This window comes from Egretta garzetta, unplaced genomic scaffold (assembly GCF_000687185.1).
Source record: "Egretta garzetta isolate BGI_Z169 unplaced genomic scaffold, ASM68718v1 scaffold64, whole genome shotgun sequence".
In the NCBI taxonomy this organism is placed as follows: Eukaryota; Metazoa; Chordata; class Aves; order Pelecaniformes; family Ardeidae; genus Egretta; species Egretta garzetta.
In genome coordinates this window covers 2,923,377-2,941,999 of record NW_009259596.1, presented here as the reverse complement: position 1 = coordinate 2,941,999, position 18,623 = coordinate 2,923,377, and the positions used below count along the sequence as shown (strand labels likewise).

Below are 18,623 nucleotides of genomic sequence, written 5' to 3'. Positions count from 1 at the left end.
TTTTTTTTTTTTTTTTTTTTTAATATTAACAAAACCCAGGTCTTAATACTTGATCATATTCTCTGTAGAGGTTATTTTATACTCTCTAAGGAATAATAATTTAAAACAACTCAAACAACCTAACTTAAGTAGTTTAAGGACTTTGAGACTCCAATTAAGATTTTTTTATTGTTATCAATTTTTGATCAAACAACAAATTTGTTAAAAAAATTAAAAGTTATTTAAAATCTGAATCTAAAGTATTCTGAGCATATTGAAATAGTTCATTTGCATTGCAGGTATGGGATGGCACAAAATGTCCCTACCCAACATGGAAGGTGCCTGTGGAAGCAAGAGACCTGGAAGGAGAAAAAGTTCTTCTTCATCAACTGCGAAATCTAACGGTGGACATTCTAGTCTATGATAACCATGTACAACTGGCAAAATCACTTAAGGTAATGCACAGTTTGGTATTTCTAATTCTTGTTTTACGGCCTCTTTTCTGCTTAGAAGTCACTTCAGAGAATGTATCAATTCAGTTCTGCTGTTAATTAGTTTCAAATGTTCCTCTTTATCCTTCACTGTATTTCCCATACCTTTTATTTGAATGCAAAACTTCTTCAACATGTGTAAAATAGCCTCATTATCCTAAAATTGACGTGAAAAAAATTCTTCCAATTAAGCAGTTTTTTCCAGACACTGTAATATCATATATAATCCTGTGAAAATAATGCACTCAGAAAATGTGTTCTATGCTTTAGAACTATTTTTTAAATGACATAAAGTAGGGTTAAACTTGTAGTCCCATTATAGGCCTGTAATTCTAAAGTCAATAAAAGATTTTCTGTTCTATAAGCTTCTGCAATTTGCAGTGCAATCTTAATTTAGTGGGTCAGTAATGTTGATTATACTTAGATAGAGAAAGCAACAACATAATTAAACATTTGATCTTCAGCAATGCTGCCATCTTGCTTCTGAATACAGTAAATCAGCAAAGAATACATCTTTCATTTTATGCCTTGCCCTCTATACCCAAGCATCGGTTTTAAGAAAGTGCTTACCAGAAAATAAAGGTAAGTGATAGGCATTTGTTAGGCTGGGGCTATCAGCAGATGTGAAATCAATTTGATATATTAATGCCTGTTTATAAGTAAATGACACATAGCAAAATAACTTGCCTTTGTGTAAGAATTCATAACAAAACTTATTCACAGAAGTATTTCATTACTTAAAAATTCTGGAAGAGAACCTGTCTTTCATTAACTGATGTAATCTATTTATATAAATAACTGCTGCTGTTCCAGTGAAACAATATGGTTTGAAAATTAAGGGAAAAATATTTTAATATAAATAAAATGTATTTTCTTGAGTAGTTGATGATAGTCCCTTTATTACTCTCTCCAGTTTATATTCAGGAATTCCTATTGACTATGTGGTACATGGGATGTCTTCAGCTCTCAATTTTTTTCCTTCCTATAAGCCCTTTCTTTTATATCTCTAAAGCACCTGTGCCTTTGCTGGATACTGCACTGTGTAGCAGAAGCTCTAATGTCAAGGGAGACCGTTAAGAAACCTGGTTTGACCTACTGAGAAACACAGGCTGTTGTTCTCCTTCTGGCTATGTCCAAAGTTGCAGTAGTTTCACTCATGCAAGCTGTAGAAGTTTTAAGTTAGATCATTTTTGAACACCACTTTTCAGTGGATTCTTTTAGTGGAGTTACTGAAGAAAAAGTGCTGATATCCTAGCAATTAAACTTTCAGAAGTTTACTTAGGAAGATTTATTGAGTTTGGGTTGCAATACGTGCAATTAATTTTATTTCACAGAATAATCTAAAGATAATAAAATTTTGGGGGACTCTTCCTAAAATGGAACATTTAATAAAAGGTTTCTTTTTAAATACAAGTAGAAATCATGTTGTATCATAAGAAAGTATAATTGAAATACTCTGTATTAATCTGTATAGTATTCTATTGAGTTCAGGGTCTTATTATGCAAAGTTTTTTTTTAAAAATAATTTACGTAGAAGTATAAAACTGGGGAGCATTTAGTGTATGCATGTGCGCCTTCCCGAGTGTGAACATGAGAACAGTGTGGACAGAAGCTGTACTAGATGTTTTGCCAGGAGCTATTTTTCCACCATCTCTTTTGCATTTGACAGTAGCTTAGAATTGCCTTTTTTAATGTAAATTGTTACAGAATTGTTAGGTTACACTATCCCATGTTATCAAGTCATTTGCAATGACAATTGCAACTCTGAAATTATGTTTTATGTAGGAACAATCTGGTTTACACAGCCTTGATAACAAGAAGGGCAGACTAAAATAAAACCTGAAATATTTGTTCTTATTTTAAAATTGTATCTGTAGGCACGTGTTCAGTCAAGGAAGCTCTGAGTAAGCACTGCAGTCTAGAGAAAGTTGGTAATGAATTACAGTGAATTTTTAGAAAATCCTGGAGCACGGTGTTGGGGATATTGCTGCAAGAGTTTGTTAAAAGCTCTTTGTTTGGATTGTCTGTCCAGAGAACACTGAAGATATGAGTATTTTATCCCATTTTCTGAGAGAGTCAAATAATATTTAAAATTTTCAATGGACACAACTTCAGTAATACTAAAGGTACGCCACAGTTGATACCATAAGTAGACTTTTTATCCCCTATATTTACTGGCCTCCCTTTCCTGATGGGTAGGTTTGTGGTTTTTCAGCATTCACTGCCTTAGCAGAAGACAAACAGAATTTTCAGAAATCTCATCTCTGAAGTAAATTATTTCCTGGGGCATAAAAACATCAGCAAGAGCTGCAACTAAGCAAAGATAATGGTGTTCACTGCTTTTTCCCAGATTTTCCTCTTCTTCTGGCTACCTGGGGTGCATGAGGCTTTCTCATTACTCTAGGAACCCCAGCCTGCAATTAACTCTCTGGAGTACAGTTGTTGCCCATCGGTTGTAGTTTGTTATTCTGCAGCCTTTCTTATTCCAGTTTTTCTAGAGGTTCTCAGGATTCACTGACCTTGCCATACAACTCAGGATAGGTCTGTGACATGGGTTTCTCCATCTGGGGCATTTTGCTAGATGGTAAGCATCAAGGTGAGTGAGCATCAGTGGTCAGTCAGTGATCAGTAGGGGTCCAGCTGTCCACAGCTGGTTGAAGATTTCCTTATGTACTGTCATTCACTGAATATGTGGTACTGTGCATTTATTCCTCTTAGGGCTTGACACCATCAATTTTGTGTTGGCCATGCATTTTCTGGATGGTACAACTAAAACAATTAACCTTGAGCATGCATACAAGTCCTAGTCAGTAGTTTCACAGTATTTACTTCGTGTTATGTATCTTCAGATGCAGAATTTTAATATTTTCAGCTGTTCCTCCCGCTGTATACAATGACATGTCTTTTTTGATAGTAGTTTGAACTAAGTCTTGCCTGCTTTTCTAGCATCTGAGTTGCATTTCCAGCCGGCAACTTAAATGAGTTACATGGTTGTAATGTCTAGCTTCATATTTTTCAGGCCTGGGTAGCATTCCTTTCACCTGTGAGTGGTATTTTCCCCATTTCTGTCTTTGTACTTCTTAAAAGGGAAGAAAACCCAAACCGCAACACCCCTCAATCCCAACCCATCCAAATCCTTGAGTGGATTTCAGTTGGTAATTTTTATTGTAAAGGACCACACCCAAATGCTGTGTATATGCTTCCTCTCATTTGCAAAAAGTTGTGCACAATTCACTCAGTAAAATTAGGCTGTTGATATGATAAAATGATGACAAAGAAAGCTCATTGAATATCATCAGCCATAGAATAGGCATAAAAATTAGTACAGATGATTTAGTTAAATGATTCATGTAGATAGATAAAGACAGCCTCTTGTCATGATTTGTCTCTCTGGTCAAATGTGAACTGCCATGATAACTGACTGTTCCAATTCATTTGTGTCTTAAATGTGAACACAATCCTATATGTTTTGAAATAATCATGAGGATTTGCTATGCTAAAAAGTTGGTTTAGTTGGCTAGTTACAGGAACTGCATATGTAACTTCTTCGTTTTAATTCTTTTTAGCCTTAGTTTGGGGTTTTTTTTTTTTAAAAAAAAGTCATATTTGAATTAGACTGCAGGTAGGGTATTGGTGTATTTTATATTACTGAAAAATCATTTTAAACGAACTTGCTGTAAATGAGGTAGGTAGTTCAAAAACAGAACTGCTGTAAAGTCAAGTAAGGAGTTCGCTGTGTTCCGGATTTTAATGAAGGCTTCGTAAATCATGGTGTTTAATGTAGATTATAATTTCTTCTCAGTCAAGTATATAAAGTGTGCTCGGTCTGCAGGCATTTTGTAAACAACAGGCATCCAGTGACATTTTTAGCTGTAACACCCACAGTAACAGTAAGCAATGCTGCCTCCCGAAGGAATTCACGGAAATTGCACCCCGCCTAGCACAGTCAGACCTGGTGCTCTCTGCTGGCATTTGTAACCTGCTGGGCTGTTTTGGTATTTGGCAATGATGATTATGATGCATCTCTTCAGTATAGTTCTAAGTGGTATTAAAGTATATAGAATAATAACATTTTCAGAAAAGGGATGTAATAAAATTCATATATAGGAAGATATATTTTTATAGTGATTGTAAATCTTGGCAAGTTGAGTGTTGCACTAAAGAATGTAATTCTGTTGACTTTTGCATGAATTTCAGCATGCAAGTTTAGAAGGTAAAACCAGCATTTTGTATTCGTGGTTTCCAGGCTCTTCTCTCCCATGTTTAATGTTTTATGTTTGTACACATAGTAAATACTTAGGTTTTTCATACATTATTTTTGAAAGAAAGAGATTCTTCAATTATAATTGACTTTTTCCTGCTTATATACAAACTACTTCTGAAAAAAAAAAAAAGTATTTTGGCACTATTATATTAAGATAATGTTGTTTGATAAGCAGAACTAGAACTTAGTTAAGAACTTTTAAAAAACTTTTTCCAAAAGCATTTGTCATAGTCATTAATTAGTTTTATAATTTGACTGTCCCTTGCATTTTTGGATATTCAACGTAGTTAAGTGAAATTTAGCAACTGGAAAGAAAAAAAAATAAGCGCCTCCAGATAAGCCTCTTAACTGCCATGAGTTGTCCTGGTGATAAGCTTTGAATGAACAAAATGAGCAGCCCCCTAATGGTGCAGATCAATTAAAACTCTGGTAAGAGCTCCATGCCAGAAGCAAAATAGGTGCAGGCTGAAGTGCACCTTTTATGTTCCTGGTGCCTGAATTTGAAAATATGTTGCCTTTTTCATGTGTGATTATTCTTTAAAAGAGCAGTTTGATACCAGCTTTATATAGTCATAGTCTGTTCCTTGAAACAGAGGAGGATTCCAGAATCAAGATGCCGCTCCATCCGCTTTTACGCGTATATACATACATTTGTAACTGTCATACTAAGACCTGCCAATCTAGCCTAATAGGAATACTTTTTAGGTTTCTACTGGTTAAAGTGGGAGCTGAAGCCAAAATAAGATTTAACAGACTGACTACTGTAATATTGTTAATTGAAGTAAATTTAAAATAACTTATTGTTTATTTAAAAGATATTTTGAGTGAACATAAATCCAGGTTACTGAATGCATGTAGTTTGCCAGCTATCAGCTGGATCTTAGGTAATATTTTAAAAAATATTTGGGTACTAGTTAATTTGATTCAAAGGCCTTTAAAACACATCAGATGGAAATTAGCTATATAATTAAGTCTCCAGATTATCTATCTTTAGAACTTCGGTCTTGGTTTGGGTTTTTTGGGAGAGTGAGGGGGAGATATAATGGGAATTGTATTTTGAAATATAGAAGCAAAGGTATAAAGATGTGTTCGATGTTCAGCACTTCATAACTTCTTTCTTAATACATACTTGTATAAAGTCAGCCTAAGTCCATTTGTGTAACTTGAGAAAACTGTTTCAGAGAACACACAATACTTCTAAGCAAAACAAGAAGCATATTCTCCATGTACCTGAGGAGAAAATCTAACAGAGTTAGGAATGGTGCCAAAGCCTTTGAATTTCTAACACATTGCCTTTTGTCCTGGTGTTGAAAAAATATTGTCTGTAATGTTATGAGTACGACAAAGAAATCTGGGTAAGCAGGTGTGTTTGTGTGTATACAGAAACAGATAATACGCCATGCATGATGATGGACATGAGGTCAATTGCTGAGTGTGATCACACATGGACAAATGGGAGCACATCAGCCTCTGGAAGGCTGTGTTGTGAATATAGCAGACAAATTGTGCCCTCAGGAAAGGAATGTATTGGCTTGTTTGATCTGTCTTCTGAAGTCTGCTTGAGAATCAGATTTAGTAAGAAGGCTGGTTCTGAATCAACCTTTGCTGCCAGTAATGTTGTCTGATAAAGCAAAACAAACAAGGTCACCCGGAGAGGCTCTGGAGTCTTCATCTTTGAAAATACTCAAAACCCAGCTGGAGACTGCCCTAAGAAACCTGCTCTAGTTGACTGCTTTGGGCATGGGGGTTGGACCTGGCAATCTCCAGAGGTCCCTGACAACTTCAGCTATTCTGGGAAAACAGGGAAGAAGCTTTATGAGGCCTAGAAATTTCCAAGTAAATAATAAACTTTGTGTTATCTTTTTTTTCTTTTAAAGATTGGAAGTTTTCTGAGAATTTACAGTATTCATACAAAGCAATCAAATGCTGATGCTGAAGTTGTCTCACCTATAGAATTTCATCTTCATGGTGGCACCTGTTATGGTCGAGGAATAGGAGTCTTACCAGAAAGTAACCCAGATGTTAAGGAACTAAAAGCGTAAGTTCTATATGCTATATGTAGGGATTTTTTCTTCATGATTCTGGAAGACTCTGGGCTAATGTAACAACTGTACAGTTTAGAATTGTAAGAACCAGAAACTCTGGAACAGAATATGTCTTTATCACCACTAAGATGAAAACAAAGTATTTGGGTGGATAGGTAAATTTTTTTTTTCAATTTAAATTTTTTTTTTAAATTTTTCAAATTTAAAATACAGGAGGGATTAAAATTTCTATTTTATATTGCTGTAATAATAAGCCCTGGCCACATAAACTTTCTGTTTTTCTAAAGATAAAAGCTATGGTTAAGCAAATAAATTGAGCACATTTTAAGCATGTGTGTATGTGTTACTTGGAAATGGTGAGACACACACATAAGGAATCATAGAATCATTTAGTTTGAAAAGGACCTTTAAGATCAGCAAGTCCAACTGTAAACCTAACAATGCCATTCCACCACTAAACCATGTCCCTAAGCACCACATCTACACATCTTTTAAAGACCTCCAGGGATGGGGACTTGACCACTTCCCTGGGCAGCCTGTTCCAATGCTTGACAACCCTTTTGAGGAAGAAATGTTTCCTAATGTCCAATCTAAACCTCCCCTGGTGCAACTTGAGGCCATTGGCTCTTGTCCTATTGCTTGTTACCTGGGAGAAGAGACCGACGCCCACCTCATTACAACCTCCTTTCAGGCAGTTGTAGAGGGCAATAAGGTCTCCTTTCAACCCCCTTTTCTACAGTCTAAACAACCCCAGCTCCCTCAGCTGCTCCTCATCAGCCTCATGCTCCAGACCCCTCACCAGCTTTGTTGCCCTTCTCTGGACACGCTCCAGCACCTCAATGTCTTTCTTGTAGTGAGGGGCCCAAAACTGAACACAGTATTTGAGGTGTGGCCTCACCAGTGCCGAGTACAGGGGCACGATCACTTCCCTACTCCTGCTGGCCACACTATTCCTGATACAAGCCAGGATGCTGTTGGCCTTCTTGGCCACCTGGGCATACTGTCAGCTCATAGTCAGCTGGCTGTTGACCAACACTCTCGGATCCTTTTGTGCCAGGCAGCTTTCCAGCCACTCTTCCCCAAGCCTGTAGTGTTGCATGGGGTTGTTGTGACACAAGTGCAGGATCTTGTACATGGCCTTGTTGAACCTCATACAACTGGCCTCGGCCCATCAATCCAGCCTGTCCAGATCCCTCTGTGGAGCCTTCCTACCCTCACACAGATCAACACACCCACCCAACTTGGTGTTGTCTGCAAACTTACTGCGGGTGCACTTGATCCCCTCATCCAGATCATTGATAAAGATGTTAAACAGGGCTGGCCCCAATACAGAGCCCTGGGGAACACCTCTTGTGACCGGCTGCCAACTGGATTTAACTCCATTCATCACAATTCTTTGTGTCCTGCCATCCAGCCAGTTTTTCATCCATCAAAGAGCACACCCGTCCAAGCCATTGAGCAGACAGTTTCTCCAGGAGAATGCTGTGGCAGACAGTGTCAAATGTCTAGGTAGACAACATCCACAGCACTTCCTTCATCCACTAAGTGGGTCAACCTGGTTATAGAAGGAGATCAGGTTAGTCAAGCAGCACCTGCCATTCATAAACCCATGCTGACTGGGCCTGATCAGCTGGTCCTCCTGAACATGCTGTGTGATGGCACTTGAGGTGATCTGCTCCAATACCTTCCCTGGCACCAAGGTGTTTTCTTCCCTTAGGAAAGGCTAAGTAACTAAAGTCCACGTTCCTTTGTCAGGAATTCTGTTTCCAGTAGTACAAATTTCTTTTGTCACTATATTGTATTTAAAGTTCCAGAAGTGATTTGGAAAGGAGTGTCTCATTTGCATCATTAATATACACTCCTGCAACTTCTGGCTCGATTGAGTTTTATGTCTCTGCAGAAAAATTTATATCTGAACATTATACCTGTGTATTGATAAACAGTAGGTTTCATATAAGTCTATGTGTAGTCCCATATATATATATGTGTGTGTATGCATATATATTAAGGATTTCTCTAGGTTATAAAATATTTAGTCATTTATTTTTAGTTTCTTAGAATCTGTGGATCTGGCAGACAGTCAAGATATGGAAAGCATGTCTTCAGTGGAATTAGATGGCACTTTTAACAATGTTACAGGTAAGAGCAATTGAAAGCTGATTTGCTCTTTCTTCTAACACATATATGGTCAAGATAAAGTCACAGTGAGAGCTTCTCTAAATGTATAATGTTACTTCCACATATAAAGCCTTAGAGAATTATTTTGGATTATTAGACCGGAAATTGACATTACCCTATCCTTCTGTCTTGCAGCAGAAGTCTGTCATATACATGGAAAAATACTTTCATAGGAGGTAGGGAATAAATTATTAAAGACAGATGGTGTCCTTAATCATACTATATTAGATCATAATGCAGAGTGATGTAACTCCTTTCCTCTAAAGAGGGATTCCTCAGAGGCAAGCACTGAAAACACTGCTAAACAGCTGCTTGCTGCGGAGCGCTCCTAAAGCCATTGGGTGGAAAGTTGTGTCAGTGGCAGAGTTGCAAGGTTCAGCGCCATGGAAAAGTCGTATCTTATAGACAGTTCTACAGATCTCATATTATTCTCTAAATGGTATTTTTAGCCCAGAACAAGAATAACTAAAAGTGAATTAAACTCTAAAGCTGGTCAGGCACAGTCTGCATCTTTGCTGCTAGTTTTTAAAATCCGATGTTACTTAGCCATTATTAACATACTGTGACAGGGTATTTCTAAAAGGGTGTAAAAGTCAAGAATAAATAAATACTTCATGTCTAGACCATAGCACTGCAAATTTTTGCACATATTTACTGCACTGTGTATGTGTAGTAGAGGTTGTTCAGAGGAGGGACGAGGCAGTCCATATTGTTTTTAGAATAATGTATTTATGCTCTTGTCCAGAAAGATTACAGGGGAATGAATACAGTTTATGTCAGCAGTATCATTCACAGTATACATTTGAAAAGTGTTTATTTTGATGAGCGTTGCTATTTAATGCATACACTAATTTCTCCTCAAATATATTATATTAACTCTTGATATCTAATGTTTGTCTTCAGCTTACTTTGCTTTTTTCTTTTGCTATACTGTTTTCATATATTATTAGGATTTCCATTTTGGTTTTGTGTGTGTATCTATATACCTATCTATCTATCTCTTTTTGTGTGTCCACATGATAAAGAAGAAAGAAGGAAGGAAAATAATTAGGAAATTCTTCTTGATTTTAGATCTTGAATCACACTTACAGAGATGCCAGCAGTTATCTGTTACAGGTAGGAAACTTGTGACCTCAAGATGAATTTTATTTTTACTAAAGAACAAAAATATTTTTGAGACATTAGCTCAAAGGTTGAAATAGTATCTTCTACTTATTGTAGGAAGAGCTATTCTAAGAGTCTAAGTTTATGAATGTTACCTTGGTTTTATTCTGTCTTTAAAGGAATAGACGATATTTACATATTCTACTTTCATTTGATTTTTTCTACATGTTGAATTTCTTACCCTCAAGTACACCATACTCCCACAACCTGTTGTGATTTATTGTAAAGACTGTATTAATATGTTGCATTGATAAAACTGAGGCTGCAGCTGGGAAGGGAAGTTGGGAATTAAGGGAAAATGCATACCTGCAATGGCTATTTCCCATATTCCAAATATTATGGTGTTTAATAGGTATGCATGGCTTTTTTTTGTGTTGTTATTTTGCAGTATTAACAGATCATCAGGATTTGAATAACACAGAACTGAAAACCATTCTGAACAGCACCGCTCCTCAACAGTATCGCATCAGAGCAAAGCTGAGAACTTACAAACCCCAGAAGCTCCATCAGTCTATTAAACTTCATTGTTCCAAATGCAACTCTTTGTAAGTGTTTCACACAATACAAGTAATTATGTGTTTTGGGATGCCTAGATTTTCGGTGTGTTTTCATCCTCTTTTTTTTTTTTTTTGTGTAAAATGAGCTGAATGTTGATGTATTTCATTTTGAGCAAAGATTTGAAACTCACTGGTAATAGCTAGGAAAACTTTAAATCATCAGATGAGTTCCATTTACAGAATCCTTTGAGTGCTTTCAAAACAATAATTTTTATTTTGAAATTTAGCAGTGCATTTTTTCCCATACCAAAGTTTTATTTAAGTACCTGTTTCTGTATTGCAGTTTTAAAATAGGATGTGCAAGAAGGTATGGTAGTCTCCAAGTGAATGAATAAAATATTTTTGACTAAAGTTTCTCTTCCAAAGAAGGCATCTTTTCTGGATCCAAAAATATCAGGAAACACCGTTCACCCTGGTATTTTTGTCTTTTTTTTTTTTTTCTGACCTGAGTCAATTCACTGACCATTTTATCGTCATTATTTCCCCTTGAATGATGTTTGTCATTGTATCAAATAATGCTCAGTCAAATAACCATATGCCATTTCTGGTCTATATTCATCTAAAAAGGAAAGAAATTTTGTTTGAAATTAATTATTTTTGATTAAACCACTGAGTGACATGCATTACAGTACTATTCATGATCATCTGAATCCTGTATTGCTTTTTTTTGCCTGACTTACGCTAGCATCAGTCCCAGGCAAACAGCTTTATTGTTGCTGGTGTAAACTGTTGCTTTCTTTAAATGATGTCACATCAGCATTCTCTTAGCTTTTTGAAGTTTTTTGTACAATCAAGATTTATTAAACAGGAACATCACTGAGACAAGAAAATGCCCCACTACCCTTCTCCTACAGCTTTTGGATGCAAAGTAGCACACTTGCAGCTTTAACAGTATTGGTCCTTATCAGATGTTGTTAGAACATTCTCTTGGTTGCTAATACAAGAGAAAGTGCTTCATCATCTCCACAACATACAAGTACATGGTCTTTAATACCAAGTATAAAAAGCAGATAATTACCAACTATCTCTGCCACTTTTGTCACTTTTTTGATATATTTCCCAACTCTGTATAGTAATAAGCAGATGCAATTGATAGAATTTTGTTTGTTCCTTATGAACTTTATCCTTATCCCACAATTATCTATGGCTACTATAGCCTTTTTTACATTCTTGACTTCTTTAATGTCTTCATTTCTGTTCATTTGAGTCTCCTCCTGTTTCACATATCGCTGCCTTCTCTTTGCCACAGCATTAGGGCAGACTTTTAACCAGATAGACTTGTGGGGCTTTAGTTAGCGTATTTCCTACTACTGCTACCACCATCCTGCTGCAATGATGGGACTACTTGCAGTGCTTTCACAGAAATTTAGTTTCTCTTCTCTCAACTGCGTTCATCAGGTGGAAGGAATCGGTGAAATGTAGTGGAGCTGTATTGCAGCCTGGATTGGGCGAGGTAAGAGGCCCAGGAAGGAAACATGTTTTAGGGGTACCCTTCTCCCCTACCTGATCTGCTCTGGCAGAAGTTCTTTCATGTTTTAGCATACGCTGAAGAGCCTGACTGAACAAATTTCAATGCAAGTGTGGTCCTTTAACACTTTATGCAGTAAGATGCATGTAATGCTACAGGTATAAAATCCCTGTGAGATGTTATTTTAAGGTTTTAGACTTCTACTGGAAGCTTCTCTGCAAATAGTAAGATACCAATATAGATGGATGTAGTTTTATTTATGTATCAACATTTACAGAAGTTTCAACCCTTGTGTGTAGCTTAATTTAAACCAATTCATTCCATTCCTGCCTCTGCGGAAAATCTACAGGCAGCCTGTAGAGGCTGGAAGAGTTTAATGGGTATATCTGGAAAGACAACCTGTTATGCTAGGTCCATTGCTTTTACATTTAAAATAGTAACCCAGGAACACAGGTGGAAAGAGTTCATGTGAACAGCACTGTGTTCATGAAATGAAAGTTCAGGTTCAGGAGGACCTCTTCTCTGCCAGTTCTACAGTCATAGCAGAAGAATATCAAAGTTAGGTTTCATAGGCAGGAATTGTTCTATTCACTGGTGGAAGCAGATGCTCTTAGGTTTGAAAATGAAATTGTCAGAATAATCTGCAGGAGTTGATGGTATTTTTTTTTCTCCGCTCTGAAGCTTGGCACCTACTTTCTTTCAGTGTTCTATGAAATAGCCCAAGCTTTTGCCTTTTTTTTTTTCCACTGTCCTTTTTGTCAGTGTTCATATTCCACCTGAAGCCAGCACGTCTGTCTTGCTTAGGAGAAAACATTTTAATGTGTTTTTAATTTGTGTGCCAACCACTGCCTTTTTGCCTGTAGTTGGTAATGTTGGTAAAATTTGAATGGCCTGCATTACTTCTCTGTGGATGACAACTGGAAATGCATGAATAGTGCACTCTAGCAGGACAGGAAAGAAACTGCATCGTGCGGAGTTGCAGGTTTTCCCTTTACAGTGTATATGTGAAGCTATTTTGCTCCTGCCCTTCCCCCCTCCCCTTTTTAAAACTTGACTTATATGAGCTTATACAGTCTTTTTACTCTACTGAAGTGGTGTGCAGTTGTGTGGCCTTTTTAAGGTCCAACTGAAATCACATAAAGATGATACATTTCTTTTTCCATGGATTTACATATGTGTGGATGAACCCACTAGGCTGCCTCTGCTCCTAGGTAGGAGTAGAGTTCCTTGCGTATTCATTAACATGGAAATGAATTATCTTGTCATAATTTGCTGTACAACTCTAAATGTTTAAATTGATACAACAACAAAGTTATTTTTCCTATATATACTTTAACTCTCATGACTATATTTTAATATTTATTCAGAGTACTGTTGTCCTTGTTGCTAGATCGCCTAAGGAGAAGCTGTTAGAATTTACTTATGCATTTTGGAAATGGTTTTAGGCAAGAAGTTCCAGATGGAGATGACTTTGACTTTGTTTTACAAGGCTCTGCCATTACTGCCCCAAACACAGAATTACACAACACATCCTGGTATGATTCTGTAATGTGGACTACACAAGACCAGAAACAAAGGAAAATAGCTATCCATTTTGTAAAGCATGATGAAATGCTTCAACAGCCTGAAGATACTTTGCTTATGATAGAAGGTAAGATAAACTGCAAATATACCCCTTCCTATGGCACAGTGTGTGCTCTGAGTATCTACAAAGTTAAGATACGTTGGAGTTGTATTCAGTGTAAGTAGTAATGATCATAAAGGCATCTTCAAAGAAAAGAAAAACTCAACTGGAAGTTTAAGTTACTGTTTTACAAACAGGAAAAAGTCAGCTGTGAAGGTCTTGTAAGGTGCTTCTGTCTGTTTTAAAACTATACCACTAAGCTTATTGTTGACTCTGCTAAGATTAACATCTGAATATGTTTTTTCTCTAGCTGTGCTTACTGATTTTTCAGTTCTGGTTTGAAAACTTGCTGAGTCTTATAAAAAGCCCTATTTTTAGTCTTGATGTGGAAAAGTTTTGGAAGGCTTCTGATAATACAAACCTACAATTAACTTTGTCAGCCTCTGGATGTCAGTGTTGTTTCAGATTAATAGAGCTTCTCACAGCGTGAGTTTTTTTTTGTTTGGTTTTTATCAGATTTCCTCAGGGAAGAGAAATAGTCACTGAACTTTAAACAAAGCAATTTAGCAAGAATACTAATAAACAAAACTTCGAATAGAATAAAATAATAAATAATTGCATATAGTACCATTCTGAGTTTTAAACAGTGTCTTCAGTTGTACTCAAGTAGTGGTGTGAATACGCAAAGTCAAGGTGGTCCTTTGTGTAAAGGTCAATGACAAAACCCCTTCTGTTTTCTGCTTTGGTTTATGTTCAACTAGGCCTGATAGCTGCTTTATTTTTGTCATGTTCCAGACTGGAATTATTTTTTTTTTTTTTTGCTATCTAACCTTATCTTTGTGAAAACAAAAGAAGAAAGAATCAGTTTCTACTCTGTTTTCATAAAATAACTGAACAGTATAACTTGGTAAATCTTTTTTTCAGATATTAAAGTGCCAGCAGCTAAGTATGTGTGTATGTGGATGTATGTGCTTCATGTTGGAGCACAAGGAAAAGGCATAATCAGTGTTTTAGCACTTTTTTCCCAGAGCATTGATAATGAACGTTGCCAAAGCTATATGCTATTTTAATTTTTATCTTAAAGCTTTGGAGATGGAGATTTGAAGTCTCCCTAGAAATCTTCCCAGCACTTTTCCAGATACAGACAAATCTCAAAGGCCAAACACGTTTATGACTTTTGTTGGAGAGACATGATCCAGATTCTACTTGTTTATTAAACAGAAGCGATTTACTCTCTTCTTCCTCATAATCATTATGCAGAAGCAAGGACTTCTTTTAGGCTGGAATTGAGGAATTAGTTAGATAATTGGCAGAATTTTACATGAACCTTCACAGGGAGTCAGGGGAATCCATAACCATTGCTACAGATAAGTTGAGTGAAGTGTTACGGTTAACAAGTAGATTAATGCTCCTTGCATATCCTCATTTTTTGTACATTAAATCCCTGTGATTTATAACATTGTCAACCCCTGGTAATTCTCCGTGTTTTATGCCAGTCTCTTAGAAGCCAGAATACATTTGGTTGATGTTAACTTTGTATTACAGCAAACTTGAAATTCTGGAGACCTTCTAGTAATGTCAGTTAAAACTACACTGAATTTTGTATGTTAATCCCTTGAATGAGAGTTCAAATGTGTATGAGAGGCTTTATCTGTGTCACTGTACTTGGAGGACCTTTGTTTCTAACCTTTTGGGCAGCCATTTCAAATATCTGTGCCTATGTGGTGGTTGTTTTTTTTTCACTAGAAGTTAAGTTCATTGAGGAGGTTTCACATTGTGCATTTTTTCATCACCAGTAATAATGCAATTTTATTGATTTTTATTTTCTTCTCTAGTTACCTCTGCCAGACAAGTAAAAAATACATGCAATATATAGTTTACAATCCAGTGTTGTAATTACTTTTCATAAAGTCTTTGAAACATCTTAGTTATGGTTAGTGGTAGACAACATAGTTGTAGAATATATTTATTTTAAAACAGTTTGATCACTTTTTTGTTGTTCATGAGGTGATTAAATCATATATTTTTATTGAACTATTTCCAAATAACTGTTCTTTATGTGTTAAATTAATATATTTACCATATTGCCACTGAATTGGTGAAATGTCAGAAAGATTCTATAATCAATTATGCACTCCATACTACAGAGACTGAAGGCAGCTTATCCCATGATTTATAATAAATTCGAAAGAACTTTTTCCTGTCACTGGAATTGGAAAATCTCAGGGTTACGGCTGTAATATATTAAATTTCTGCTGTGTTCCTCACATGGTCCCAATTTAGTAGCACTCAAATTAGCATGGTTTGGTGGTTCTGTATTTCCTACTTCATGTCAATTATGACATAGTTGAATTATTACTTTTTCATAAACTGCTGGTTAAAAAATAATAGATTTTTGCCACTTAGAAGCTGAAAAAAACAGTTACTTAGGAGCAATTGCAAGAAGTCAGTTTATTCTTTTTTTTTTCCCCCAAGAAAATTGCTAGTAAAATCATAGGAGAAATTATATGAAAGTGATGCTAACTAAATATAACATCATGGTTACAGTGATAACTGTGAGGAAAATATTAAGGCATCTGCTCTGATAAATGTCTATCTTTGATTCTTTATTGAGTCTGTTGTTGAGTGAGAACGTTATGGAACATTTTTTTGGTTTCCCATAGTGGGTCTCAATTTTTATTGAAGGTCCTGAAATGCACATCTGATCAAATACAAGTTGTTCAATTTATTCTTGATTACAGTTTAAAAAAAATACGGTTTTCTGTTTTTAATAGGTGGAACACTGAAAGAAGTCTGGAAGCTTACGAAAAGATTTAAATGTGTTATTCCTGTGAGATCCACAGAAGATGACCTTGAATTATTAGATCTTTCAGCTCCTTTTCTTTTACAAGGGAACATAAAGTATTATGGGTATGTTAAAAGTATTTGTTGGTATTTTAGTAGTTGTGGTAATAGATACCATTTTCTTCAGTAATTCAAACCACAGTGCTCAAGGGATAACTTACCCAAAGATTCTTTGGTGCAAAATATGTAACATGATCAGCAGTACTGAGATGGAGGATGAAATGCCATACTACTACCTCGTATCAAAGGACTCACCTGCAGTTGGGCTTTATCTTGCTCTAGAAATCTTATGCCCTTATTACACCGCACCCCAGGTTCGGTCTTGCTTGTGGTGTGTGGGTAGGGCAGTATAGTACAGAGATGGAAATGCACGTATGAGTCTCTTTAGCCTGCACAATGCCTAAATCTTCCTCTTTTATTCCAGATCTTCCACTTTCTGGCCAGAAAAAATACCATTTTCTGGTCTTGTTAGACTAAAGTCAAAACATATGTTGCCTTAAAACGGTATGATGGGGGTTTTGTACACAGATAATTTATAAATAGAGACCCAGAATGTAATTTCAGGCTGTCAGTCCATGTCTCATTCTCTCTCTCATTCCTAGTTGTTGGGAAAGCTTGGGTTTTGGACAGCCTTTGCTCACCATTTGCCATTTATTGAAATCCACAACACTGCAAAGTGCCGTACCTATTTGTGGATGTCAGTCACTGTAGAGACAACTTCAAGGTGGTTCTGAATTCCACGGTTTCAAGGCTGGGGAATACAGTACGCACATCTAGGTCTGGTATCCATGCTATGCCACACAATACCGTGTTCCTGCTCAATGAGAGCTAGCAGCAGTATGTCTCCCAGTACTGCACAGCAGCATGCAGTTACCGAGCTCAGAAATGCCAGTCTGCTTCATGTGAGCTATTGAGTCAGCCCTCTCAGCAGTCCTAGTAAGTTCAAGCAGAGCACTGTGTTGCACTATTTCAGTCCTGTAGGTGGTAAAAAATATTCTGGGCAGAAATATTGCATGTTTCACATGAACCCAAAAGTTTCCCATAAGGGCCTGATAAAATGAATACAGATAATTGTTTCTCATTGTCATACATTGTTTTGACCTTTCCAGATACGGCTGTCCACAGCTTTTTTAAAAAAAGGCAATATATGGGTGACTAGATCTTCACCAGTACAACGTATATCCCCTTGCACTTTCATAATCCATGTATTTCCCTAGCTACACACAACTCACCTTCAGATACTGATCTCTGTTTAAATGTCTGTACTGTAAAAGCCAATATGCTATAAGATACTTCGTGATTGTTTAGAGGATATTTAGGAAGGAACCTCACAAGGATGTTGGCATTTCAGAGTTTTGTTCCACACACTTTTTTTTATCAGTAGCATATATTTAACAAAGTCTAAAATTAAAGATTCTGTACAGTAGAATGAAAAGCAAAATTATTTTGCTGAAGGAATGAGCTTGAATACCTGTATGAATATTTATATGTATGTGCATATGCATGTATATTCACATATATATGTATAAAAAATAAACACATACAAAACCCCCAAAATTCACAGCTAAGTTACTTTATTGGTGTGTAGATGGGTTTTTTAAAGGAAAAAAGTTAACTTCATTAAGCTTGGCTTTATATCACTTGAGCAGAACTAGTGCTACTGATTTTTATGACACATTTTGCATGTAATTCTAAAAGATAACAAATGCCTATTTAAGTTCTAACTGTAATACACTAGCACAGAAGCTTAATTGGGAACAAATAGTTGTTCTGTAATTTTATTTCTCGATGCAAATGAGAAGAACTTTGAAAAGAGTTCTTCAGTATTTTCATCCACTTGCAGCATTTGCTTACTATGTTACATGTAAAACTTATAATTATCTGGTGTAAATATACCAGTAATAAGAGTTTGTTTTAATAACTCATAGTTAATATTTTTAACATAGGTAAAGCCAAATTTCTCCTCTAACCCTGTTGTGTTTTTAGAGCGTGCTACAAGTTCAGATTCA

At 36.2% G+C, this 18,623-nt stretch overlaps 1 protein-coding gene across 5 annotated transcripts in view; it reads left to right on the top strand.

Annotated features, from left to right (window-relative positions):
- The window catches only part of POT1 (protection of telomeres 1), a 71,835-nt gene that overhangs the window by 44,343 nt on the left and 8,869 nt on the right, over window positions 1-18,623 (top strand). For 4 of the 5 annotated variants that reach the window (XM_009638161.2, XM_035893695.1, XM_035893698.1 and 1 more), the window contains 7 exons: window positions 279-434; window positions 6,612-6,772; window positions 8,830-8,918; window positions 10,029-10,073; window positions 10,510-10,666; window positions 13,592-13,797; window positions 16,545-16,680. In XM_009638161.2, the coding sequence (XP_009636456.1) occupies window positions 279-434; window positions 6,612-6,772; window positions 8,830-8,918; window positions 10,029-10,073; window positions 10,510-10,666; window positions 13,592-13,797; window positions 16,545-16,680 (950 nt within the window). The remainder of the gene's footprint in view (window positions 1-278; window positions 435-6,611; window positions 6,773-8,829; window positions 8,919-10,028; window positions 10,074-10,509; window positions 10,667-13,591; window positions 13,798-16,544; window positions 16,681-18,623) is intronic. The other variant, XM_035893696.1, reaches the window with a different exon arrangement.